General features: G+C 37.6%; 4 protein-coding genes across 4 annotated transcripts; 1 reads left to right on the top strand and 3 right to left on the bottom strand.

Moving 5' to 3' along the window:
• Window positions 1-2,457: 2,457 nt before the first annotated feature.
• Window positions 2,458-11,777, bottom strand: LOC149735147 (dnaJ homolog subfamily C member 16-like). Its single transcript, XM_089880056.1, has 14 exons — window positions 11,495-11,777; window positions 11,029-11,155; window positions 10,451-10,630; window positions 8,878-9,062; window positions 8,249-8,384; window positions 7,832-7,956; window positions 6,791-6,924; window positions 6,271-6,472; window positions 5,868-6,050; window positions 5,429-5,577; window positions 4,997-5,122; window positions 4,411-4,563; window positions 3,374-3,471; window positions 2,458-3,113 (listed from the first exon to the last, which is right to left on the bottom strand). The coding sequence occupies exons 1-14, from the start codon at window positions 11,702-11,704 to the stop codon at window positions 2,605-2,607; spliced, it is 2,517 nt and encodes an 838-aa protein (XP_089736182.1). The 5' UTR covers window positions 11,705-11,777; the 3' UTR covers window positions 2,458-2,604.
• A 632-nt stretch (window positions 11,778-12,409) lies between these two features.
• On the top strand, window positions 12,410-15,221 carry LOC149735146 (putative inactive peptidyl-prolyl cis-trans isomerase-like 6). Its single transcript, XM_089880064.1, has 5 exons — window positions 12,410-12,712; window positions 13,283-13,471; window positions 13,889-14,099; window positions 14,463-14,655; window positions 15,055-15,221. The coding sequence occupies exons 1-5, from the start codon at window positions 12,533-12,535 to the stop codon at window positions 15,170-15,172; spliced, it is 891 nt and encodes a 296-aa protein (XP_089736190.1). The 5' UTR covers window positions 12,410-12,532; the 3' UTR covers window positions 15,173-15,221.
• Window positions 15,222-15,392: 171 nt separating this feature from the next.
• Window positions 15,393-19,155, bottom strand: LOC149735145 (uncharacterized). The gene is made up of 6 exons (XM_089880059.1): window positions 18,271-19,155; window positions 17,655-17,799; window positions 17,084-17,422; window positions 16,510-16,649; window positions 16,151-16,274; window positions 15,393-15,784 (listed from the first exon to the last, which is right to left on the bottom strand). The coding sequence occupies exons 1-6, from the start codon at window positions 18,437-18,439 to the stop codon at window positions 15,601-15,603; spliced, it is 1,101 nt and encodes a 366-aa protein (XP_089736185.1). The 5' UTR covers window positions 18,440-19,155; the 3' UTR covers window positions 15,393-15,600.
• A 113-nt stretch (window positions 19,156-19,268) lies between these two features.
• Window positions 19,269-22,875, bottom strand: LOC149735144 (uncharacterized). The gene is made up of 3 exons (XM_089880058.1): window positions 22,414-22,875; window positions 21,628-21,772; window positions 19,269-21,570 (listed from the first exon to the last, which is right to left on the bottom strand). Exons 1-3 carry the CDS (start codon window positions 22,601-22,603, stop codon window positions 20,715-20,717), a joined length of 1,191 nt encoding a protein of 396 aa, XP_089736184.1. The 5' UTR covers window positions 22,604-22,875; the 3' UTR covers window positions 19,269-20,714.
• Window positions 22,876-27,457: the final 4,582 nt, after the last annotated feature.

The following is a 27,457-nucleotide window of genomic DNA, read 5'->3' as shown; positions in this document are numbered from 1 at the left end:
GTAACTTGAGCCTCACCGTAGCTTTGTAAATGAGTAATTAGGCCACATAGGGAGCTTTTGAATTATTAACTAATTGCTTGTGGTTTAAAGCGGACAAACATATAGGCATTTGAATAGAGGCCACCGAAATATACAAAGAGCATATTTACAACGCTTTCTTTTATGTATCTTAGATAATTTATCTCCAACAAACAAAGGGTTTAAACCGTGCATTTTACACAGACGATTTAAATTAGAATAGGAATGTATTCTGGTAGAAATTAACATATAGTTCTGTGGGGTAAGATAGATACCGCGTTAGAAAATAATATCCCATATTTCCTAATCGTCTTTTCAACAATTAACAACGCTCTTTTAGTGTCGGTGGGGGTGCGGTTATATAATTCTGTAAATATTCTTTGTTTACTACAAACTGAGACAACAAAATAGAATGAAAACATGAACCATCTTGCCCCAACCTACTATATCTACAGTTTAAAGCATATACAGTGGGGTAAGATGAAACAATCAGTATTTTACCCCAGCTTAGTCTAATTGCCGGTAATTAAGTAATATTGTCGTTATGACTTGAATATGCAAAACTTTCGAATTTAAGTGCCCTCGCAGAGTTACAGCTTGAAATAGCCCTCTATGTGACGTCACAGGCGTCATGTACATCTCAAGAATGGTATATTGTTGAATCACAATGCTCCATGCTCTTTCATCGACGCCATGAGACTCATCGCTCAAACGCAGTAAAAACATGATGACAACTCCGGAGCCGACATACAAGCCAATATGTACATATGCTTTATACCCTAGTAATGCCCACATTATATATGTCCCATATGTGGTGCGCTAACGTATTATAATATACAGGTTACAACTGACGTATTAAAATGCATTATACAGTATTGTCGGGTAAAATGAGACACCTCAGCACATAATATCCAAATATCCTAATCGTGTTTTAAAAAATTAACAACGGTCTATGGGAGTCGTGAGGATACGGTTTTATATTTCTTTAAATGTTATTTGCTGACTAATGAAATAAGAAAATAAAAACCTGTCCCATCTTACAACGTACTAGACATGATACTATAGCGAATCACAATTCATGTACCATCTTACCCCACAGCATTATACTGTAGAAAATGTCTTACCAAGTTTGGCCACAGTTAACGTAATACAATATAAAGGTTACAACTAACGTATTAAACCTACCCTAATGATGTCGCCGCATATTTTTTGCCGAGAGGTATTTCTGTTATCACGTTATACGGCTGGTAGCAACATAATTCCTTTACATACACTAATGATGCTAAAGGTTTCCCGTTCATAAAACATCGGCAACCCCACACCCCCCAAAAAGTTCAAAAATTGGTATAAGACACGCACTATTTCGGGAATTCAAAACACGCCACACGTGACGCTACAAACAATTAAATCACCACGATTTTAAGACGATGATGACGTCATTTAATACTGACGTCACTATTTGGGATGTCACCAAGACTTGAAACATGATCATAACAGGAGTATTTAGGACCTGTTAATCGATGGTAAATTTGGTTTTACGTATTTTTAATTTTAATAATTACTTTTAACTGATAGCTTTTATTTAAATAAATTAATTCTTCTGTGGCTACTGTATTCTTATGCACAGATTCGCTATTGTGACGTAATAACCAACCCGTTCCGGAATCCACAAGTGCGTATTACTCGCGGTTTTTAACAAAAAGACAATTCCTTTGTTCGAGATGACAAACGGCACAACTTCCGCGCACACTTGAACTATTATAAGATCTCTATGGCCGGGCATGGAGCTCAATGGAGATGTATGTGTTTTATGTGACACGTCGTTGCTGCCAGACAACACGGCGCCCGTGTATGACAGAGGGCTGCTAGCAACCATCGGCCCACTTATGTATGACCTGCTGGTAGTTTCACTGAGATGTCCGGCAGACCTGCTGGATATTCTACGTCACAGATCTATGACGTCATAATTGGAAATGTGAGGACTCAATTTAAAGTTAGTTCTGGAAAAATTAAAAATGACTTTGATGTCATATACATATGCCTTGAATAAAACTTTAAAAAATCGCGTAAGATTACTTTAAAACGCCACTTTACTGTGGAAATGTCCAAAACCCGTATGTATATATACCCAACCTGACCCCCAAACCTGTGTTTCATACACCTAAAACTTAACAAAATTTTACAAAACCATGAACTTATCAAATTAATTAAATGGTCCCACATCCAACTTATTCAAGTCATCTCGTGCAAATTAGTTTAAAATTCGCAAATATTAATTATATTTGAACAATTAATAACTATGACGTAACAATCAGTGTGGCGCCGCTTCCATGGGAGCCATTTATGACGTTTAAATACGTCACAATACCGTGGGAAAGTGTGTTTTTTGAAAGTAAACAGTTTGGACGCGAGAGGATGGGCGTCTGACATAAAACAGACTTTTTCATGATGACGATTTATTAATTAACCCACAAACATAGACAACATATTAACCCGACATAGACACATTATATATTGCACACATTGTTACGTTCCCAGGTAAAACAATAAAGATGTCGCTTTTATCGCGATTTTTGCTTCCAATTATCAGTCACGTACGTCATCGTCGTCTTCTATGTCGTCATAACGGTCATATAGACTCGGCCATTGTCGAACATACAATCGCGGCATTTGGCCTTCTATAACGCGATCGCGCCAATTTAACAATGCCTTGGCATACGCACTATCGCCACCCAGCGACGCAAAAACCGCGCAGTCCCCACCGCTAGGTTCGCTGTTTACACCGAGCGACGAAATTTCACTGTCGCTTAAATTTATCTCTTCGCACGTCACATCTTTATCGGTGACATCATTGTTTGTGACGTCACCGTTCATGACGTCATGGTTCGTGACGTCATCATTCGAGTTACAGCTGGCGAGACTCCAGTTCTTTCTAGATCTGGCAGACCTTGGTACAAATAAGCAAAACCAATGTTTTGAACCGTTCAGTGCGAGGACAACGCCGTGATGACGTATGAGGTTGGGGTCGGTTGGGGGCGTGTTGGGGGCGTGGTTGTTGTGGAGGGTGGATACATCATCATTGGCTGGGTAAGTTCCTAGGTGGAAAAGGGGTTAGTGGTAGAAAATATGTATAGGAACATTGTTTAAACACATGAATTTTTATCCTCTTGTTTCGGGGCAACGACAGTCGTTGTAACACGGGTGTTCTTTTTCATACACCTCGTGCCTGCTTATTAGTTACCACATGGAAACTTGTGGGTGATTGTTTTCGATATGCCCTTAAACCCCATCACCTATAGCATGTTTAACTGTGGGACCTCAACCATATAGAACACACATATAACAACACTCATACCATTATCATCAGGTTGTGCAGATGAGGATCTCCTCAGTTCAACGTACCAACTTAAATAACGATTCGAATCAAGGCAGGCTACATGGATACGCGGGTCTCTTTGGGAATATAAGTGATCGGTCAGTCACTACTGTAGTTCATATTCTGTTACTTCTGCTACCAGGCATAGCATAAATGACATATAGAGGCTCATCTGGTCACTACGTTTTTATACAGATAAGCCACTAATATATTATTTACTGCAGTCCAGTTTAAATTGTACTGAAATGTAAGTATTTTTTTACTGAAAAATTTCATCATTTAGTAAAACACTCCTGACTGTACATTCTTTGTGGGTAAATCTAACCAAAAACACATATGGCCTGACTGTTGGCCGTAATGGGCCAACTCTAGTTTAGGGATCCATACTTTGAATTACAATATTAATAAACATATAATATATAGAAGTTGTAACACCAGGCACATTGTAACACACCATTAGTATATCCAGTTCCGCGCAGTGTGACACATGGGTGTCTCTTATACACCAAGTTATGAACCAGTCAGTTAAATACACAGGTGTTGCATACACACATCATAACACCACACATGGGTGTCTCCTATACACCATACACACATCATAACACCACACATGGGTGTCTCCTATACACCATACACACATTATAACACCACACATGGGTGTCTCCTATACACCATACACACATCATAACACCACACATGGGTGTCTCCTATACACCATACACACATTATAACACCACACATGGGTGTCTCCTATACACCATACACACATCATAACACCACACATGGGTGTCTCCTATACACCATACACACATCATAACACCACACATGGGTGTCTCCTATACACCATACACACATCATAACACCACACATGGGTGTCTCCTATACACCATACACACATCATAACACCACACATGGGTGTCTCCTATACACCATACACCATACACACATTATAACACCACACATGAGTGTCTCCTATACACCATACACACATTATAACACTACACAGTCATCCCTACTTTGAATGAACTTCCATAACTTTAAAGAAATCATCCAACATTCTGTCGTCGTCATGGTGATCCTCTAATATGAACAGGAGGGTCATGTGACCTCGGGGTTGGCGGAGTACCAGATCCTCGTAAGTTTGGGGGGTGAGTTCAGTTAGGGTGCGGCTGGGTGGGTGGGGGGGGGATTAGTTTAATTGGGGTTCATGAGTGTTAGGGGTAATTGGCCAAACCAGGCTTAAATACTCAGTATTAAACAAGGACCTCACCCATATAGAATAGCGTGCTGGTGGTTGGCTCTGCTTGTTTGTATAGACACCTAACAGCAGGGTAAAAGCTGTTTGGAGCTTAAAATTTGGCTGCTAAAACGTATTATGTCAACCCTGTTTCAAAAGTTGGAGACATGTCACCCCAGGCAGCACTGACATTATGTTATGGGTGGCATGGACGTGCAAGCAACATAAGGCATGTGGGCTTGAATAGCTTGAATATAATTGTTTTTTTATTATCATGAATAGACTGCTGTGAGCCATTAAGGTTGAGACACATTGTGTAAATATATGATATCTATGTTTTGACATATATAAGATATCTATTTTACCTTTCTTCACTTTCAACATCATCGTCAGAATTTTCCTCGCAAGAATAACTTTCTTCCTCTCCTGGCTCGCTACTGACATCTTGTGAGTATTTGGTGGTTGGTTGGCTTCGAGGAGGGGGTTTCCCACTAATGGGATTGGTGACATCATAATTCAAATAATTATGTAATTAATATTGTATGTAAAAAGGTATGAAACTTATTTATTGTTTCATTGCACGTAACGACAGTCGTTATAACAGGGTTGACCCATAAACTAATATATTCAAAATCATTAACATTATAGTCCCCTTTTCAAGTTATAAGACTGTTTTGTCTTTTTATTTGTGTGTTGTTATATTTAATTATGATGTCATTATGATATTTACTATTACAATTATTTTTTTCATGAACAAAATACTTAATTTAAAATTAATCCAAAGTAGTTTTAATTACTTGTTGAAACAAAGTGAGTAGAGCATGATCCCACAGAAGATGGTTGAGATCATCATTAACATGAATTCTTGTTCACTAAGTCGTGCAACTACTTTGATACAATCAACTACAGATTCATATGAAGATTGGAATATTCGCACAAGGATAAACTGAAATTGAAAATGAGAAATTTATATTCTTGCTGTCACTAGTAGTGGCACAAGCGTGGCAATAAAACAAGAATTATTACCAGCTTTACAGAAAAATGCAGAACAGAGTACAAGTTTGTAAAGTATATCCCAGTGAATACGAGTTCCAGGCTTAACTATGCTATAATTAATTGTGGGCATATTCGTCCTTGGTCAATACACTTTGCAGTAAGTAATGACGTTGTATGACAAGTGAAACATTTGAATAACAATCCAAATAAAAACACCATGAGATTTGTTCCACAACTCACCGGTGCAAGTTCATCCTTCACATGAGCGAACGTAACTTCTCGTTCAAACTGTCGTTGGTGTGCTGTTCGTATCGATAATGTTAGTAACTTCTGGAACTTAAGATCTGCTAAGTCATCCCAGTGTTTTGCTGATGTCGTGGTGGTGTAGCCGCGTCGTGACGACCGTCGCCATGTAAGGTAGATCTATTATGATGTCACAGTAAAATTCATTTTAGGTTCAAAACCAAAACATCATTTGCACACAGTATAGCCCATACATATAATACGATTGAAACTAATAAAAAAAAGCTGTGTGTGTTACGTGCACCTGCTTATTAATAAATTGTTTTTTTTGGGGCGGATTATTTATGTTGTCAAAATAAAAATCTTATAATTTTATTTTATAGAAATCTTATAAATTTACCTCAGGTTCTTCCGGCACCTCATCAGCGCCACTTAGTGATCGAACGAACGTCGGTTGTTTATCGGAAAGAACATAAACGAACTTTAACCAATCAGAAAGTTGATCCTCCGTTTCCATGGCAACCGTTACCAAGCGACGAAGATTTTCAAGAATTTTGTCGGATTTTCCGGGATTTGCTCCGGTGCAATATATGGCACAGATGCTGTGATAAATAAAGTACTTTATACACACTATTTAAATATATACATTATATATATAGCACCCTTTAGTAAAGATCATAAAAACATGGCAATTTTATTGGATGGTTCCAGCACAATAAGTTGCATACATGCTGTAAGCTGTAAGGTATTAGTACCTTTAATCATAAGTTATCAAATATAGAGCGCCTCATTGATTAATGTGGTCAATGCGATTAATTTGACTTGTTTTAAAGTTAATCCACAAATGCAGCTTCACCTCGCCCACTGATAGAACTTTCCGCATTCCCTTAACATCCAAATAGAAATCATATTAAACTTACTGAATATGGAAAGATTGGCCACTAGGTGGCGGACATAACTCGTCAAATATCGATTGTGATGTCACTCTTGGTATTGTCATGAAATGATGACTCGACAAAATTTCATTTACGGCTCCCCGGGGCATTTCCGACGACTATGACATCATAAAGAAGACTTTTGGTTAGGTTTTTAAAATAATGTATCATTTTTGATGAGTAGTTTTTTTTTAATGAAGTAATTTTTTAATTTAATTCTTTTAAACGGCGTTTACACTATAGCGTAGCTCGCCTCGGTGTAAAAAGAACAAACAAAGAAATATCTACACCCAGCGTTTTTTAAACAGAAATTTCTTTGTTATTTCCACTCAAACCACCACAAACTTATTATAAAAGGAAATGTTTAATACGTAGTTAATGTGATTCATAACATTCATGTCGTTACTCATGATAAATATATTGCTTTACTTCAAACTGTTATGTCTATATATTATAACTCCTTGAATAACATGCGCAAGATATATAAAAGTAAGTTTTTATGGCAAATTATGGCGTACCAATATTTTGATTTTACCATGGTTGAAAACCTATATGGACGTTAAAATATTGGTGTATAAATAATTTGACAACTTATTTTCTATATTACACCTGACAGTACCAGTATATGGGAGAATCCATTATCTTATAGTGGATATATTATTAAATCTATTTTAATATTAGACTGACAAATATGCTCGTTATTAGGAAACATATTTTTTCTACACCATTAGTTACACTCGATTTGTGTTTGCTGCTTATTTAGTAGCACTTGGTGTATTCTGTTACGAAGCAACGAGAATCGTCCAACAATATGAGTGCTAAAAGATTATATTTGAACAATAGACTGATAATGCCAGTTATTGATGAAATATATCATTGGTACAACATTAGTTAGGGTCTGGTTTACCATACAACAAGACAAAAGTTGATGGAACTTGCGAATATTTTCGCAGAAGAGCAATTTACTTATGTAAACAAATCGTTTTGTTTGTTGTTTATTTACAAATTATGACATCAGAATCTTACTTGTAACATAACAGAAGGCTTTGTTTGATTTTCTTTGAAAATAAGAAGTGTAGGCCCTTGACCTTTCACCCCAAATCTATCGGCGATTGTTTTCGTGGTGGGAGAGAATGAAACAAAACCAAACTCTAAAAATAAATATAAACTTATTTAAAGTTTATTTTGTCAGATATATTCTATATGGGTGAGGTCATACAGTGAGGCACACCATGGGACCTGGGATTTAGGTCAGAGTTGGCCCATTACCCCAACATTGTATATGTACTTTAATGGAAATGTATGGGAAATCTTCCCTTGACAGCTCGGCCAAGGTTAGATTCCCCCGCTTACCTAGTTTTATCCTATCATTTCTTGGTTAAATAAAATTTTAAGTTGATTTTTGTTTGCTGTAAAAGAGGGAGTATAGGAAATCAAACCTACCAATATACTTCTGATGCTTAAGAGCCATCAAGGTGTATAGCAATGTTGGGGAGGGTTGGGAGGTGAATAGAACAGCCCTTGGCCGATCATCTTGCTTGACTCCACCAAGAAATTGATCAACATTTCCAGGGGTTAGCTGTAATGGTAAAGTAATGTAAGTGAAGCTAAAGTTAAAAGTTTAAATGTTGTACGCTGGTCAAGTACCTATGGGACCTAGGTCCTATAGCCCATGTCATGGGACCTGGGGTTTAGACGAGAGATGTCCATTACCCCAACATTGTATATGCACATTCTATTCTATATGGGTGAGGTCCTACAGTGACGCACGTCATGGGACCTGGGATTTAGACCAGAGTTGGCCCATTACTTCAACATTGCATATGCACATTCTATTCTATATGGGTGAGGTCCTACAGTGACGCACGTCATGGGACCTGGGATTTAGACCAGAGTTGGCCCATTACCCCAACAATATGCATATTCTATTCTATATGGGTGAGGTCCTACAGTGAGGCATGCCTGAGCCCTGGGATGTAGGTCTATTACCCCAACACCCAGGTTGTGACCATCTAGAGCCCACCGAGACAGTTTACACAAATAATACTAATAAAACAAATACCCAAACTTACAGTTTTAACAAGATGGCTTGGCAATTGGTCCTTGACAAAGTTTTTAAGGTTCTGGTACGATATGATTCCTTTATAATAAGCGTATCTGCCATTATATATAACAACTGTGGTCGGTATCCTCGATACACCTAATGATGCTGCTACTCTAGTGGTGAATGTTGTGTCTATTGTTCCAACACCAAGCCCTGTGTGATGTCATAGTTAGTATTATGATATAGGAAAGTATTCATGAGAGTAAAGTTAAATCAGTTCTGCCCTAGTGGGTAAAGAACTTTTCTTAGTTTATAATCTAATGTTTGGAGTATGTTTTTAAACAGGGCCAGGGGTAACATCATATAGCCGCCAGTTTTACACCTTACAACATATTTTACTCTGCTGTTAGGTGTCTATACAAACAAGCAGAGCCAAAGTATGTTGCATTCACCACATTAATCAATGAGGTTCCCTATGTTTGACAACTATGAGTGTAATAGATTTTAACAATGTCACCCTAGATTTTAACCTGCTGTTAGGTGTCTATACAAACAAGCAGAGCCAAAGTATATTGCATTCACCACATTAATCAATGAGGTTCCCTATGTTTGACAACTATGAGTGTAACTGTATTTTAACAATGTCACCCCAGATTTTACCCTGCTGTTAGGTGTCTATACAAACAAACAGAGCCAAAGTATATTGCATTCACCGCATTAATCAATGAGGTTCCCTATGTTTGACAACTATGAGTGTAATAGATTTTAACAATGTCACCCCAGATTTTACCCTGCTGTTAGGTGTCTATACGAACAAACAGAGCCAAAGTATATTGCATTCACCACATTAATCAATGAGGTTCCCTATGTTTGACCACTATCTAATGTTTAGTTTGTAATCAAAGTTATATAAAGTCCAATACACTAACAATAACACCATAAACATACTATGGATGTTTACATAACTTTGCATTAATGGATCAATGCACTTTATAATATAAACACTAATACATTTGTTTATACACTTCCCCTATTAGAAGTCTAACTTGAAAATAATTAATATAAATTGCTTGTTGTTTGTTTTATATTATATAAACATGTTTTTAACCGAAAGCGTATTTTAGGTCATTTATTCCGCCGCTATATCCTATTTTTTTCGTTACCATTTTGTGATTTTTGTTTTCGTTATCAAAGAGAGAAACAAAAGTTGTTGTTGTTAATACGGTACACCACAATGTTTATAAGATTAAACAATATGACTACAATACACCATACACACTTGTATATTCAACCAAAACACTTCATGCGCATGAATAACTAAACATATAATTCCATGCACCTGTCACAGTGACTCACAGTTACAATTATAACATATAGATACAAGCTTACTACTGTTATATTTTTATGGTTATTGCTCATACCGTTCAAATATATAAACAAAACACAGCGCTAGGTTTGGAATAATAATAGCTTTATTTTGTTTTTATTATATATATATACTTTTTTTTTAAATAAAAATACCTTTTATTATTTTCTATTTAAATAGAATAAAACATATATTACAGTTGACATAACATAACCCATTATGACATCACACTCACCTAGTTTTTCGAGGTCAACTGCAGCTTTTTCCCACGAGCTTCTCAATATAACAATACACTGGCCACAGAAAGTGGAATAAACGTAAATAATTTGAGGTGTATGGTCGCTATCGGGTAATACTTTGTGATAGAATTGATAAGTTGATATAGATCTTGTGGAGCTGCCGTCTTGCTCAAAATCTACAACCAAATAAACTGTATTGTTAAATCTTAATAATATCATAATAGCATATTAAACAATGTTTAAATAAAAAATGTTGAATTGTTTATTTTTAGAAATAATTATATGATGTTATGTAGAAAGAAAATGGGAGAAATTTTAAAGCCCTAAAAGGCAACGAACATAGAACTCGAAATCCTAATCACACGTTCATTTGAAATATTTACTTTCAAAACAGAAATCAAAACCTATTGCATTTACAAAGATACTTTTTAAACATGTTGAGAGTAGAATTTATTAAAAATATGATGACAAAACAAAACATCTTTGTGTCTACATGCGAAGTCATACGGCAATATTATAAAAACCAGAACCAAAATGAAAAATATTCATTAACTAATACTCTACCCCAACTTACTGAAGTAGAAATCTTCCCTAAAGAAATCACTGAACCTCGTGTTTCTTGGTTGCGTCCATTGTTGTGTGGCCTCGTTCGTGTGGCCGTGTCCGTCAAATTGTTGTCGCTTCTCTTCATTTGAGAGAATCTGCGAAGAAGGCAAATTTAGAATAGGAAAGTAAGAACATAAAACTATAGAAATCTTATTAAGTTTAGAAATAATGTATAACCATTCAAAGAAACAATATAACATAAATTAAGTCACATTCCATCTACCCATTTGTATATAACTATGTGACTCAGACGACTTACATAGCATGAATTTTAAATAAAAAAAATCCCTTTTTTGAAACTATTGCGTCAACTCAACTTATATGTTTTGCTGCCATTTGAAGATCAGGATTTGCAAAAATGTTAAATAAAAAAAAGTTTGGCTTTTAAATCGCAAAATTATTATGGTAATAATAAGTCAAACAACTATTAAAACCTCATATGCTTGCTGTACTTCTATAAACTTTTCTTGAGCATTTGGCGAGCTATTTTTATCTGGATGCCATTCCTTAACCAATTGTTTGTAAGATTTTCGAATCTCGGAAAGTTTAGCGGATTTTCCAACATTTAGAATAGCATACGGGTCGAATGCATTTATAATGTTGATAAAACAAATTATGATAAAACAAAGATATTTAAACTGCATGGTGAACCTTGACCTACTAGATAGGAAGATGATTATGATGTCACAGTGATCTAAAAACAGATAAAACAGTTTTATATAATTTATTCATTTACCTATTTAAATACAATAACTAAGATCTATTTAATTAAAAAAACAAAGAGAATTTATATTTATTTGTTTAATTTTAATAATAATTAAGGATTAATTTAATTAAGATACCGAAAATATAGAAATTATAAACAAAACGACCGTTATTATAACATGCTAAGGATAAAATAAATAAATAAGGATTTGGTTAAAAGCGTGGCTGTTATTTCGATAAAAACTCTAACATATAACTGTATTATACACAATATAAAAAAACCACACACTGTTTTACACTTCGTATAGCATATAAGCACCTAAAATCGCATGAAAACACTAATTAACCGGTTCAATTACTTCAAACAAAGACCCCTAACCCGCTAATCAATCAAACAGCTGATATAGTAAAGTTACTCAACCGTTACGTGGTTATTGGCGCGTAAAATATTCGAAAAAAATAATTTTTAAAATACGGTTCAGCGTATGTTCTAAATTAATTAAAAATGATGCTTAAAATTGAGAATAAATGCTATTATTTTAATCAGAATGAATAAATTACTATTTAGAGGCTTACAATATATTAACTTTACCTTTTAAATGCTCGGTAACTCCCTGCTATTACTATAGTACGAGCGCCATCTAGAGCCATGCTGTTGCCATGACACCAACATACGCGCCAACAGGAAAAAACAAAGCAATTTTCGATTTAAAATAACGGTAAAAACGAACCGATTTTTACATTTTTCGCTCAAAATTTAGCTAAACATGCCGGTTGGTCAAGCGACCAAGATAGAGGTGTTTGGATTGCTGCAAAACGAGTCGTTCCATATCGCGAAATGTTGCGCAGAAGACTTGAAACTGAAGTATGGGGATAAATTTGAGGGGCCAGCAATAAAATCGATGCTGGAATGTGAATGGGACCGATATGTTGAAAGCAAGAAAATTGTAAGTTATTTCGGTTTATTTATTTGTACCTTGGTGAGGTCAATTGTGTATGGTTGACTTATTGACTAAAAATCCCCCACTAAGTCACACGAGGAGTATGAAACACACAGAACACCCGTGCTTTAACAATTGTTGTTACTCTGTAACACGAGAATAAACAAGTTACATTCATTGTTCATCTGCACACTGCTATAACAACCTTTGTTTATCTGCAGACTGCTATAATAACCTTTGTTTATCTGCAGACTGCTATAATAACCTTTGTTTATCTGCAGACTGCTATAATAACCTTTGTTTATCTGCACACTGCTATAATAACCAGAAGTATGTCACTTAAATGCTAGCCTACACTCCAACTCAAACAAATTAAAATTTCCTTTCAACCACTTTACAGTAAAAGTAAACATTAACAGAAGTAATCTTAAAATCGAAAACAAAACAATCCCCCACAAGTTACATGTGAAACAGAACAATATAGCATTTGTATGCTTCCAGAAAGTACAGAAACATCTCAGTACACTGAAAACACATAAATAGCCACAAGATATACATCAATCTTTACATACACAGGAGTTAAAAGGTGAGTTATGGTCTTACATGGACCCGGTCATCTGTTTTGTGAATGGGAACTTTATTGGGAACCACAAAGAGTTACTACAATGGGCGCATGATGATTACAGTTATGAAGATTTTAGACCGGAGACTCTTTACTCTGCGATGGCTACGGAGGCCTATAAAGATTATTTCCTTCAGAGCAAAGTAAGTATGTCCAGCCTATTTGCTAGACAAGAGCATTTATTCTTTGCCGGTGTGTCAAAGAAAGATCCCCCATCCATACCCATTAAAGCCCTTGTCGCCTACCTTGGTGGAAGCGACAGACTTCAATACCTGGTGAGGTCCATGCGGTAACAACCTGGCGGTAATGGGCAACTCTAGCCTAAACTTCAGGACCGATGGCATGCCTCACTGTGGGACCTTACCCATATAGTATGTGCATATACAATGTTGGGGTAATTGAATTGGACAACTGTGGTCTAATTCCACTGTACTCCATGCTGCAGGACCTCACTCATTTGAATTTAATAGAACTTTGCCTGCTTATCCACACACTGCAATAGCTTCAGCAACTTGACTGTAAACAGCATACACGAACCAACAATTTGTTTTTTTTCCCAGAATGAATTCGTTTTCATGGACATCTCCGTAGATGGTGAGAAATCGGGTCGATTGCTTTTCGAGCTCTTCAGTGAAGTCTGCCCGAAGACTTGCCAGAACTTCAAGTCCCTTTGTACTGGTGAATGTGGTAGCTTACCAAGTGGGTTGCATTTGAACTACAGTGGATCACCTGTGCATAGGATTGTTCCTAATGGCTGGATACAAGGAGGGGGTAAGTTGATAATAATCGGTTTCAAATCAAACATTTGTAAATCACAAAAAAAAGTTTTATTTTCTATTTTAATACTGTGGAATAATAAAAAATCAATATAAATAAAACGTATAAAAGTACATAGTTTTGTTGTAATCTTAAACATATCTGGTAAATACAATGCATCAACTTCCATGGTGCTTTACGGTAATGGGTCTTTTAAATCTCAGGTTCTCTGCCATAGAATAAAGCGTGTTAACAAAGATTCTTACTAACAAGGGCAATCGCTGGTCTAAATCTTGGTCCCTTGCCATAAAACCTCACCCATATAAACCCACACACAATACAACTTTCAAACTTCCCCCATAACCTCTAACATTCCAGACATCTTACATGGTCGGGGTGATGGAGGAGAATCAATATTTGGTGAGGTATTTGAGGATGAAAACTTTGCTATCAAGCATCAAACAAGGGGGATGCTGGGTATGGCTAACAAAGGAAGACACACAGCTGGTTCGCAGTTCTACGTTACGTTACAGCCAGCCCCATGGATGGATTGCCAGTATGTTGCGTTTGGGTAAGTTGGTGTATTGACTTATTTATCCTCGCATAACTGGCAGTCGTTATAACACGGGTGTTCTGTTCTATACACCTCGTGCCCGCTTACAAGTTACCACGTATGTAACTTATTTATCCTTGCATAGCCGGGCAACGACTTAATAACACGGGTGTTCTGTTTCATACACCTTGTGCCTGCTTACAAGTTACCACAAATGTAACTTTGTCTGTGATTTTTAAGGCAACTACAGTTACATATCTTGCCCAAAAGCATGAACAACCACAATGGTAGCAGCGTTGAGCCTTGAACCCATAACCTCTGAGATTGAGGTTACTGCACCAACCAGTGTCCCACAGCAGTGGATTAAAAATAGCTATGCACGAATCTTTAGTTATACCATGCTCATATTATCCACAGAACACTAATAGAAGGGACTGAACTCCTGAAAACCCTCGAAGATCTTCCAACTTTTAACGAACGACCGAAAGTAGATTGCCGTGTTGCTGGGTGTGGACATTATGTGCCTGGAAACTAACTTTGCTCTCTGTTGTTGATTGTTTTGTAATAAATCCCAAATAAATAAATGTAACTTATTGATCCTCGCATGGCGGGGCAACGACAGTCAGTATACGGATGTTCTGTTTTATACACCTCGTGCCGCACCATTTAGTTTTTGCTATTAAAGTAGTTTAATTAACATAGTTTTATTGTACAGCAAACTCATATGTTGTATTCACACACCTCATGCTCACTGGCAAGTTGTAACCTTTGATTAATGTTTATACATTGTACTACAACAGGGAAAATCCCCATAGCGAAAGAAAACATGTCGCACGTGACACATATACGTCATACAGACAGCTATAATAAGTAACTTGTATAAGGGCAAGTTTGAACAATTATCTTTAAGTGCATTAACATTTTTCGCCGATTAAAACGAACATCGCAAACATGTCTTGTCTGCTAAAATCTCACTATACCAGCCAACATCACATTAACAAGGACGAAGAACAATTCTATGTTTATCCGCAAAGCGTTGCTTGTTGTCATTTCGTCGTTAGTCGGCGCCACCGAGCTGGTTGGAACCGACTCCCCGATTGGTTGCGTGTTGCAGTCATCACCATAGCAGCATGCGATCTTACAGTTACTGTGGATCAGAAGTATAATGTTAACGGCTGTGTCTAAATCATATGGTAACTTGTGACCGGGCAAGGGTTGTATGAAACAGAACACTGTGTTATAACGACTGTCGTAGCCCCACCATGCAAGGATAAATAAGTTACATACGTGGTAACTTGTAAGCGGGCACGAGGTGTATGAAACAGAACACTCATGTTGTAACGACTGTCAAGCCCCACCATGCAAGGTTAAATAAGTTACATTCATTCATCCATTTATTTAATATTAGCAGCATCAAGCCCTGAACCTGAAAGCTCTATGCTAGAAGCAGACGCGCTTCCAAATATCACAACTTAGTATACAATGACATAACCGTTACGTCACCACTACTTACGTAATTGTAGCCAAATTAAGTATTGGGTTTCGTATCAGCGTTTTCAATGTTCCAACGCAGTCTGCTGGCATGTCGGTGCAGTTCGATCTTCGTATGCAAGCGTACCCTATCCCGTCTACTACGTCTGAATGAAGTGGGAATAAATGGAAGAATGTAACTTGCTTTATCCAAGCATGGCGGGTAATATAACAGGCGTGTTCTGTTTCATACACCTCGTGCCCGCTTACGAGTTACCACGTATGTAACTTTGGCTGACAATTTAGACAACCCATTAGTGACCACTGGGTTGGATCAATTGCCGTTAACTGTCTAAACCAGGGATACATACACTCATAAAGCAATATCTATCTTAATCTTACTTGTGTCGAGCGTCGCTGTAGCAGTGCCTCTTATACACGCCACCTCGTTTCCAAACTGAGTGCATTCCGTTGAACGAGACATATTTCCAACTGGCAGTAGGAAAGTATTGGAACGTGTGATGTCCATTCCCGACCAGCATCTGAGTAAATAAAGATATAGAAGGGCGGGGGAAGATGGGACACCTTTAGCACATAATATCCAAATATCCTGATCGTATTTTGAACAATTAATTACAGTCTATGGGAGTCGTAAGAATACAGTTTATAACTCTTTGAATTTTCTTTGTTTACTACTAAATGGGACGAGAAAATGGGATTAAAAGATGTCCCATCTTTCCCCAACCTACTATAAATATTTAAATGATTGAAACAACGAAAAGGATTGGCAAGGACAGTCGCTTAAAACGCACAACTAAGTTTTCCTTATCATATGCTTGGCAGAAATAGCAGCAGAATATACAATAACACCGGGGTTATAACGAATGTCGTTGCCCCGCCATATAAGAATAAAAAACATTTACCATTCACCCATATTTGTTTAACTTTATATGTTTTTTAACGGTTAATATTATACCTTGGGTATTTAGGTCTGGCAGTTGTTGTCGTTGTTGTTGTTGTTGTTGTTGTTGTTGTTTGTTTACCAGGAGGAAAGGTCGTAGCGGTTGAAGGCGTTTTAACTGTTGCATGTGGCGTAGGAACACCTTCTGTTGGAGTTGTTGTTGTTTTGTTTGTTGTTTCTGTTGTAGTTGTTGTTGTTTTGTTTGTTGTTTCATTTGTTATTGTTGTTGTTTTATTTGTTGTTGTTGTTTGTGTTGTAGTCGGAGCAGTCGTTGTTGTTGTTGTTGTTGTTGTCCAAGTACGTATTGCATTAGCATTACAGTTGTCGGTGAAACAGCATCCAACTTTGCATCGACTAAAATAAAATTACAAATTATTTGTTTCGACAAAGTATTTTAACGCCAAGTAAATGTAATTTATCTCTTCTACAATAGCGAAGATCGTTTTAGTTGAAAAAGCGAAGGGAAGAAGTTAGCAGCAAACCGACAGTTGTTAAATCCCACGAAGATATTACTATTACTATATATATGAAGAGATAAATCAAACTCCGTTTTTCTGCATTTAAAACTTCTTATGGTCAAACTTACTTAATGACAGATGGAGTCAACGCCAGACTGGTAAAGCCACTGATAATCGACAAAGCGAAAGTTTTACATTGAGCTTGTAACTCGCTGCAATTCGCTGCACTTCTACAACTGTAACCAATACCGGTCGCGCGTATGCCGAACTTAGCTGCAAATAATGGGTTAAAGATATAACATAGAAATATTCCATAGAAATATTAATTAATATATGGAAGGTTTTATATTAGAAAAGTGGTCGCATCAATCCATGTAAATGAAAAAAATAGGGATGTAATTATTTATCCTCGCATGGCGGGGTAAATGACAGTCGTTATAACACAGGTGTTTTGTTTCATACACCTCGTGCCCACTTACAAGTTACCACGTATGTAACTTATTTATCCTCGCATGGCGGGGCAACAACAGTCGTTATAACACAGGTGTTTTGTTTCATACACCTCGTGCCCACTTACAAGTTACCACGTATGTAACTTATTTATCCTCGCATGGCGGGGTAAATGACAGTCGTTATAACACGGGTGTTTTGTTTCATACACCTCGTGCCCGCCTACAAGTTACCAAGTATGTTTTATAAGTGTTTTTTTTTAGTTTTTTTTTATCTTCTTATTGAATATCTTACACCCTGTCGCCTTAACCCTCACGCACGCGTCTTTTCCGGCCGGACACGTGATTACTTGTGATGACGTCTGAGTTATCAACGAAGTGACGGCATATCCCGACTTACAAGTCAAAGCATGAACATGAAATGCAACAACAAACACAAGACATATGAGCTTTAAAATTAACATTCTATAACAGTATCACTAATGGGCGCTAACACAACTGTAGTGTTTATAACATAAAACAACGTTACTACATATAGTAGGGTGGGGGAAGATGGGACACTTTTCGGACATATTATCCAAATATTCTGATCGTGTTTTAAACAGTTAACAACGGTCTATGGGAGTCGTGAGGATACGGTTTAGAATTCTTTGAGTGTTCTATTTTTACTACCAAATATGCCTGATAAAATAGGGCAAACTTATTCATAGCATACTACGCATATATTCATATACTTATATACGCATTACGGAATAATCTGCTTCACGTTATTAGATCTGTTTCTTCTTTAACTGGTTTGCGAATGAAAATATTTTGTTTATTTCGAAATAAACCTGTTTTATCACTTTCGCTTTGTTGGCTATTTCCCCTTTACCATGTTTCGCGCATCTATAGTAGGTTGGGGTAAGATGGTTTATGTTTTCATTCACTTTTATCGCCCTATTTGGTAGTAAACTAAAAATATTTACTGAATTATAAAACTGCACGCTCGCGACCACAAAAGCGCGTTGTTAATTGTTAAAAACTCGATCTAAAATATGCAAAATTATGTGCTAACAGTATCCACCTTCCCCCACAGCACTTTACATATGGACCCCTGACCTAAATCCAAGGCCTTTGACATGCTACATGATAGAACCTCACCCATATAGAATAAACCTCAATTGCCGCACCATAAAACACTAACCCGAAGATTAGTCAACGAATTCAAAACTTAAGTAATCTATCGGAGGATACGATGACGTCACGAATCACGAGGTTCATATCACGAACTTTGATTGTTCATGCCATGAGTAATAATGGGCATTATGAAGTAAACAAAACTGTATATGACGTAAACGAGCCGGGGAATTATTTATTACATCACAAAGCATGTCATAACTCATACCCACTGCCATGTCTCCACATGCGCCAGGAGAACGACAAGTTCACTGTTTCTACTCTCTATGACGTCATACCTTCTATGACGTCATGCCTTCTATGATGTCATATCTCCATGACGTCATACTATAATTTCGCGATCTCTTCTAACCGATTCATTTTTACTTTGATTTGGTTGAGGTACACTCGTGCAAGACGTCAATCGTCGCTGTGACGGTTACCCTAACGCAAGCTTCATCAGCTTCAGTTAGAACGCATTCTGCCCAATCCAGATCCATTACTGACAGGTAGAACCGTCTAATTTGAATTCGTTATGTCAGACCCGGCCCAGCACCTCAATGGTAGAGATATTTGGTAAAGGGAAATCAATGCGAAGACAAAGTAAAATAATATATTCATGGTTTCTATAGTAATTTACCCTTGCCTGGATTTGAACCCAGAATCCTTGGTTCTTCAATCCTGACCTGGATTCGAACCCAGAATCCCTGGTTCTTTAATCCTGACCTGGATTCGAACCAGGACATACATTATATACTCATAACTTCATTCCCACTGTCTAGTTATAACATGGGTGTCTTTTTATACACCAGACACACATGGTGTATTCATACACCTCATGCTCACTGTCAAGTTATAACATGGGTGTCTTCTTATAAACCAGAGACACATGGTGTATTCATACACCTCATGCTCACTGTCAAGTTATAACATGGGTGTCTTCTTATACACCAGACACACAAGGTGTATTCATACACCTCATGCTCACTGTCGAGTTATAACATGGGTGTCTTCTTATACACCAGACACACATGGTGTATTCATACACCTCATGCTCACTGTCAAGTTATAACATGGGTGTCTTCTTACACACCAGAGACACATGGTGTATTCATACACCTCATGCTCACTGTCAAGTTATAACATGGGTGTCTTCTTATACACCAGAGACACATGGTGTATTCATACACCTCATGCTCACTGTCAAGTTATAACATGGGTGTCTTCTTATACACCAGAGACACATGGTGTATAACAAACCTATTACGTTTTATTGTTAATGTCTCGGTTAATACTCGCTTGCACACAATGGAACGTCTGTGATGCACATATATAATTTCATGACAGCTTATACCAAGGCGAGCTGCGCTGTAGTGTAAACGCCGCTAAAATAACAAACAAAGAAATATCTACGCTGACCTGCGCTGAACAACGCTGGGTGTAGATATTACTTTGTTTGTTCTTTTTACAGCGAGGCGAGCTACGCTGTAGTGTAAACGTCGCTTAAAAGAACAAACAAAGAAATATCTACGCTGACCTGCGCTGAACAACGCTGGGTGTAGATATTCCTTTGTTTTAAACTTAATATTCATAAGCTATATAGTTGCAAATAAAGATAAGAGCCAGTATTGTCTGCCAGCAAAGCAGGTTTACCGAGTTTGAACTATTTGCTGACACTTCTTGGTTCAAGTAGGTTTTCGTCGTATTTTTTGTGTTCGTTCTCTTGAATGTGTCCGTTTTCTTTGGGCGTGTTTCCGTTTCGGTTGTTAGTGTTGTAGTTGTTGTTGATGTTTTTCTTTGTGTTGTAGTAGAATCCAATGTGCTTGTTCTTTCTGTCGGTCTTTTTGGTGTTGTTGAAACTGTTGTAGTATCAGTTGTTGCTTGTGTTGTAGCAGGAATTGCTGTTCTTGTTGTTGAATAACTTGTGGCAGGTTCGGGTTTTGTTGTAAGTGTTGTTCCTTTGGTTGTTTGGGACGTAGTGGATACTGCTGTTGCTTCATGTTCAATAGTAGATTTTGTTGTTGTTGTTGTCGTTGTTGCTGTAGTAGTCGTTGGAGCAATGGTCGTTGTTGTTGGTTGTGTTGTTGTCGTTGTTGCTGTAATAGTCGTCGGAGCAATGGTCGTTGTTGTTGTTGTTGTTGTAGTCGTCGGAGCAATGGTCGTTGTTGTTGTCGGTTGTGTTGTAGGAGGCGTGGTTGTTGTTGTTGGTGTTGTAGTTTCTGTTGTTGTCGGTTGTGTTGTAGGAGGCGTGGTTGTTGTTGTTGTTGGTGTTGTAGTCGTCGAAGTGGTGGCCCTTGTTGTTGTTGTTTCCGTTGTTGTTGGTTGTGTTGTTGTCGTCGGAGCAGTGGTTGTAGTTGTCGTCGTCGTTGTTGCTGGCCAAGTACTTATTGCATAAGCATTACAATTGTCGGTGAAACAGCATCCAATTTCGCATTGACTGAAATAAAACAGCATTTATATCAACTTTCAACATCGATGATTACATGTTCCCTACCTTAAGTCGGCCGCCTTTAGAATTTGATTTGCTCGTCCAAGGTAAGAAATGGCGATATTTGCACAACGATCGACTATGCCAACACATGACGCTCGGCTTCGACACGTATACCCAACCCCGCTTGCTTGCAAACGAATAAAAGATGCTAAAAATATAAGTTTCAAGTTAATTCGGTCATCTATGTTTATGTAGGATTATGATGCGTCGGATTAAATTGTCAACCATAAAGTTACATACGTGGTAACAGGCACGAGGTGTATGAAACAGAACACTCATGTTATAACGACTGTTGTTGCCCCCCCATGCAAGGATAAACAAGTTACACACGTGGTAACAGGCACGAGGTGTATGAAACAGAACACTCATGTTATAACGACTGTCGTTGCCCGCCATGCGAGGATAAACAAGTTACACACGTGGTAACAGGCACGAGGTATATGAAACAGAACACTCATGTTATAACGACTGTCGTTGCCCGCCATGCGAGGATAAACAAGTTACATACGTGGTAACTTGTAAGCTGGTACGAGGTGTATGAAACAGAACACCAGTGTTATAACGACTGTCGTTACCCCGCCATGCGAGGATAAATAAGTTACATACGTGGTAACTTGTAAGCTGGTACGAGGTGTATGAAACAGAACACTCGTGTTATAATGACTGTCGTTACTTTGCCAGCATGCAAAGATAAACAAAAATCATTCATTCGTATTATTAACCCGCATAGGTAAAGTCTACGTTCTACAATCTACATGCATTCCCAGCCACACACATTGCATATCTCACCCAATCCACCGGTAACTTCCGACCTCATACATGCATCTTCCCCCCCAGAACACGTCACAATACGGGAATCTACTTTCCGAGGAAAAAAGAACTCTGATGACGTATCTGTGATGTCATACCCCCTCTTACACGTCAAGCCATCAGCATCAAATGTCAAAATTACCAAGAAAGTTAGAAATACCAACGTCATTGCTTACAACACTGATTACGTATATGTGCTTCTATACACCCTTGCATAATGTGCCAATGCCCCTTTAATGCTTTATTATAACAGTCCCGTGTTGAGTCAATGCATAAGGTACGCTAAACTTAGCGAGAATTCAACACGCGTTTTGAAACCGTTAATACAGCAAACCATGTACAATGACATTAGTACATAGTTGTTCATTTCACGATCAATGTCTCATCTCATGCCTGATAATAACCAATATGCGTAAACAATGGCTGTTTCAGTGACATCTATGACGCGTAAATAATGTTTGTTACGTCACGACATCATGTTATTATTCGACAGTGAGCATGAGGTGCATGGGTACACCATGTGTGTCTGGTGTATAAGAAGACACCCATGTTATAATTCGACAGTGAGCATGAGGTGTATGAATACACCATGTGTGTCTGGTGTATAAGAAGACACCCATGTTATAACTCAACAGCGAGCATATAAGTGTCACAATATACAAACCACCCCCCACAAAGCCCACAATTTAGAACAAATACAAAACACAGAATACCAAACCACGGTGCGTTCCTATTGTATTTATCCAACCTATTATAGCAACGTAGAATCCTATAGTTACCCAAACAAAGCTGTAGTTCATATTGGGAGAAACAAGGGCCACATAAGATATATAGGAACACTCATAAATAGGATTCGAAGAAGGACATGCTACTATATAGAGTTATAAAGACAGTTGAAATTGAGTTTCTAAGAACACCATAACATTTATTGAGACAGAAACATTTGTTTATTGAAGCTAAAGTTAGTAGAGGCGTTTCCTGGCGTGACGTTGGGTGTAGCGCGATATCTTATATAGCGATGTTACAGCAGCTGTGTTGTTTTAGCAGCTATTGAGATTATAGGTGTAATACATTGTAGTGTCTATTAACTGCCTCAATGGGTCTAGATGGTAGCACCCTGGGTGTTGGGGTAATAGACCTACATCCCAGGTCTCAGGTGTGCTTCACTGAAGACATCACCCTTATAGAACAAACTTGTATAATAGCATTTACAATGTTAACTGTTAAGAGTAGTAAACGCAATGCTAGAGTATGGGCTATACGCCTTTACTATAAACCAACGACCCTTTATTTTAGTCACAGGCTTAGAAATCAAAGGACTTTTATGCGTATTATTACTACAAGTGTTGCAACAAGAAATATATAGAATCCCCATGATGTGTTGCTGTTGTGACTGCTCTGAGTGCATTACTGGATTTTTCAAGGTACAACTCAATAGGTGTTGAATTACCTTATCTGCTTTTGTGTTACTTTACGTTTAGGTGGAAGGTTTTAAATTACAAGTGTTTGGCGGGGCCTTATTTCTCTTTGTTAAAGTGAAAGGTCAGAGCTCTAATTATAGAAACTAGGACCAATGCCTTAAACATGCTGCCCAGGCTCCGTAATACAAAAAGCTTAATTGAGTAATAGGTAAAAAAAATAACATAAACACCTAATTCTACTTTACCTTTCAGAGGTTGGCAAACATCTTCTGTTGTTACTGCGGGAATGCCTTCTTTGCTTGTTGTCCTTGCTGTGAGGAAGTCGGTTGCTGTGTTGCACTTTGTGCTTGCTGCTGTCGACTGTCGTATTTGTAGCTAACACGAGATGGACTTTTATGGAGCTTTACAATCAACACTACTATAAAAAAAAACGTTAACCTTTTTGTTAAACTTTTTGCGTTTTTGCATTGGTTAATTTTTTCTCGTTTTTCCTATCCAAAATTTCCAAATGAATATGGATAGAAATGAGTTTCTACCGGGTAGCATCTTGTTGGCCAAAGATGCTAATGTTAATGCAAGGGCAAAAGTGTTTTTTCGCCAAAGCGTTTCACCATTGGAGAAAAAACCCACCAGGTACCGAGCGTTGGGGAGCAGTGAGAAGAAAAGATTAAACGGCTGTGGGCTAAAGGTGTCCCATTCCTCTGGTGTATAAGAAGACACCTGTGTTATAACTTGACAGTGAGCATGAGGTGTTTGAATACACCATGTGTGTCTGGTGTATAAAAAGACACACATGTTATAACTCGACAGTGAGCATGAGGTGTATGAATACACCATGTGTGTCTGGTGTATAAGAAGACACCTGTGTTTTAACTTGACAGTGAGCATGAGGTGTTTGAATACACCATGTGTGTCTGGTGTATAAAAAGACACACATGTTATAACTCGACAGTGAGCATGAGGTGTATGAATACACCATGTGTGTCTGGTGTATAACAAGACACCCATGTTATAACTCGACAGTGAGCACGAGGTGTATGAATATACCATGTGTGTCTGGTGTGTAAGAAGACACCCATGTTATAACTCGACAGCGAGCATATAAGTGTCACAATATACAAACCACCTCCACACACAAAGCCCAAAGTTTGGAACAAATACAAAACACACACCAACTCTTGGCGTCGTTCCTATTGTATTTATCCAACCTATTATAGCAACGTAGAATCCTATAGTTACCCAAACAAAGCTTTAGTTCATATTCAACGGCATGTTGATGCTTGTCTCTTATATCAATGCTGGGAGGAACAAGGGCCGCATAAGATATATAGGAACATTCATAACTAGGATTCGAGGAAGGAAAGGGGTTATAGGGACATATAGTAGTAATACGGACGGTTGAAATTGAGTTTCTAAGAACACCATAACATTTATTGAGAGAGCAATATTTGTTTATAGGCATAGCCAAAGTTAGTGGAGACTATTTACTGGCGTGACGTTGGGTGTATCGGGTTATCTTTTAATGATAAAGCAGCATATTTAGCAGTTATATCAGTTGTTGAGATTAATTCAGATTCTAAAAGGTAGCACCTTAGGTGTTGGGGTAATAGACCTAAATCCCAAGTCCCAAAACGTGTATAAGATGTGCCGAGATCATCGACTTTGTTACCAGTTACTAGTAAGCTTAAAATGTATGAGCTATATATGGCTTTAATGTCTATTAATATCCCCTTTATTTCAAACACAGGACTAGAAATCAAAGGACTTATATGCGTAATATTACTACAAGTGTAGCAACAAGAAATATATAGAATCCCCATAATGTGTTGCTGTTGTGACTGTTGCGAGTGCATTACTGGATTTTTCAAGGTACAGTATAACTCAATAGGTGTTGAATTATCTTACCTGCTTTTGTGTTACTTTACGTTTAGGTGGAAGGTTTTAAATTACAAGTGTCTCGCGCTGGGCCTTATTTCTCTTTGTTAAAGTGAAAGGTCAGAGCTCTAATTATAGAAACTAGGACCAATGCCTTAAACATGCTGCCCAGGCTCTGTAATACAAAAAGCTTAATTGGTTAATGATTAATTTGAACTTAACACATCGTTACTTAGCAGTGGACAACGACATAACAGTGGATTAAGACCGGTATAAGTCAATGGGTTTGATAAGTTGTATATCACAGTCATAACAGTTGCATACAAAGCAGAAACTGCTTTCTTGTGACAAGCTAATCGTGTGTCCCATATTCCCTTTATCCCATATTTCCCCTTATAGTTATGAATCAGTTATAATACACCATGCATGTATGCTGTATACGTTATATGCATTTAAATACAAATGGTTCGTTTATAACGGTCTGTATGTATAGTTTGTACATGCCTGCTGGTCTGTAATACTACTATATGTATGATAATCCAAAACGCGAATTCCAAATGTGTATAGCACTGCGGGGTAAGGTGGATACTTATAGCACAAGGTTTCCATATTTCCTAATCGTGTTTTTAACAATTAACAACGCTATCTTCAAAATGTGATAATACGGTTTTATAATTCCTTGAAAATAATTTGTTTACTACCAAATGGGTCAATAAAAACGAATAAAACATGGACCATCTTACACTTACATACTTTAAGACATCGTAAGGTTGCAAACGTGAAGTATGAGAACGTGATTAACTATAGTCAACACTACCAAGGCATTGTAAACACAGACACACACCCATGCCCTCATAAAACACAGCTTTCTATAAGCTTGGTTCAATATTGTTTTAAGAACACGTTCAATATAAGACCATAGCAACACAGCGTTACGTATTGTATCACAACAGCCATGGGTATATCAGTATATATCGGTCAATGAACACCTGTGTTATAACGACTGTCATTGCCCCGCCATGTGAGGATGAATAAGTTACATACGTGGTAATTCATAAGTGGGCATAGAGTGTACGAAACAGAACATCCGTGTTATAACGACTGTCGTTGCCCCGCCATGAAAGGATAAATTACATGGCAACGCGTGGGATGACATGAGGTGTATAAAACATAACACCCGTGTTATAACGGCTATCTTTAACCGCTATGCGAGGATAAATAAGTTACAATCATCCATAGACTTGAGCCATGTCACAAAATAACACCGAATGTAACATAAAAGCTGAAACAAATTTAGAGTCAATTAAGAAATGATGGGAAACTAAAAAAACGCCGATAAACGACTCACTGCTGCGTTCTAGTGGCCCTTATTATGGTCTTGATTACTGTAACAACTTTAGCAACTTGACTGTGGGCATAAAAATGGCAGCCATGAAAAAGTTATAGAGTAACACCAAAAATCAACATCAACATTTAGATTTACTCTACCTTTCAGAGCTTGGCAAAGATCTTCTGTTGTTGTTGCGGGACTGCCTTCTTCGCTTGTTGTCCTTGCTGTGAGGAAGTTGGTTGCTGTGTCGCTCTTTGTGCTTGCTGTTGTTGTTGTTGTAGCTAACACGAGATGGACTTCTAAATTCATGAAGCTATATAATCAACACTACTGTAAAAACTTTAATCCTTTTGTGAAACTTTTTCATTGGTTAATTTTTTCTCGCTTTTTCAACCAA

Source organism: Ciona robusta, chromosome 6 (genome assembly GCF_009617815.1).
Source record: "Ciona robusta chromosome 6, ASM961781v2".
Lineage (NCBI taxonomy): Eukaryota > Metazoa > Chordata > Ascidiacea > Phlebobranchia > Cionidae > Ciona > Ciona robusta.
The sequence above is the reverse complement of the archived record's forward strand: the minus strand, read 5'-3'. Positions and strand labels throughout refer to the sequence as shown.

Excerpts from the sequence above, each read along its gene's own strand:
- LOC149735147 (XM_089880056.1), bottom strand. The coding sequence starts at position 11,704 with ATGCAGTTTAAATATCTTTGTTTTATCATAATTTGTTTTATCAACATT. Across the intron at positions 8,385-8,877 it reads CAAGCCATCTTGTTAAAACT|CTAACCCCTGGAAATGTTGA; the intron begins GTAAGTTTGGGT and ends TTACCATTACAG. Across the intron at positions 4,564-4,996 it reads GATGTTGAAAGTGAAGAAAG|CCGCACCCTAACTGAACTCA; the intron begins GTAAAATAGATA and ends CCACCCACCCAG.
- LOC149735146 (XM_089880064.1), top strand. The coding sequence starts at position 12,533 with ATGCCGGTTGGTCAAGCGACCAAGATAGAGGTGTTTGGATTGCTGCAA. Across the intron at positions 13,472-13,888 it reads ATTATTTCCTTCAGAGCAAA|AATGAATTCGTTTTCATGGA; the intron begins GTAAGTATGTCC and ends TTTTTTTCCCAG. Across the intron at positions 14,100-14,462 it reads TGGCTGGATACAAGGAGGGG|ACATCTTACATGGTCGGGGT; the intron begins GTAAGTTGATAA and ends CTAACATTCCAG.
- LOC149735145 (XM_089880059.1), bottom strand. The coding sequence starts at position 18,439 with ATGTTAATTTTAAAGCTCATATGTCTTGTGTTTGTTGTTGCATTTCAT. Across the intron at positions 17,423-17,654 it reads TTGACTCCATCTGTCATTAA|TCGATGCAAAGTTGGATGCT; the intron begins GTAAGTTTGACC and ends ATTTTATTTTAG. Across the intron at positions 16,650-17,083 it reads GCCAGACCTAAATACCCAAG|ATGCTGGTCGGGAATGGACA; the intron begins GTATAATATTAA and ends TTATTTACTCAG.
- LOC149735144 (XM_089880058.1), bottom strand. The coding sequence starts at position 22,603 with ATGACGTTGGTATTTCTAACTTTCTTGGTAATTTTGACATTTGATGCT. Across the intron at positions 21,773-22,413 it reads GGAAGTTACCGGTGGATTGG|CATCTTTTATTCGTTTGCAA; the intron begins GTGAGATATGCA and ends TTATATTTTTAG. Across the intron at positions 21,571-21,627 it reads CTAAAGGCGGCCGACTTAAG|TCAATGCGAAATTGGATGCT; the intron begins GTAGGGAACATG and ends GTTTTATTTCAG.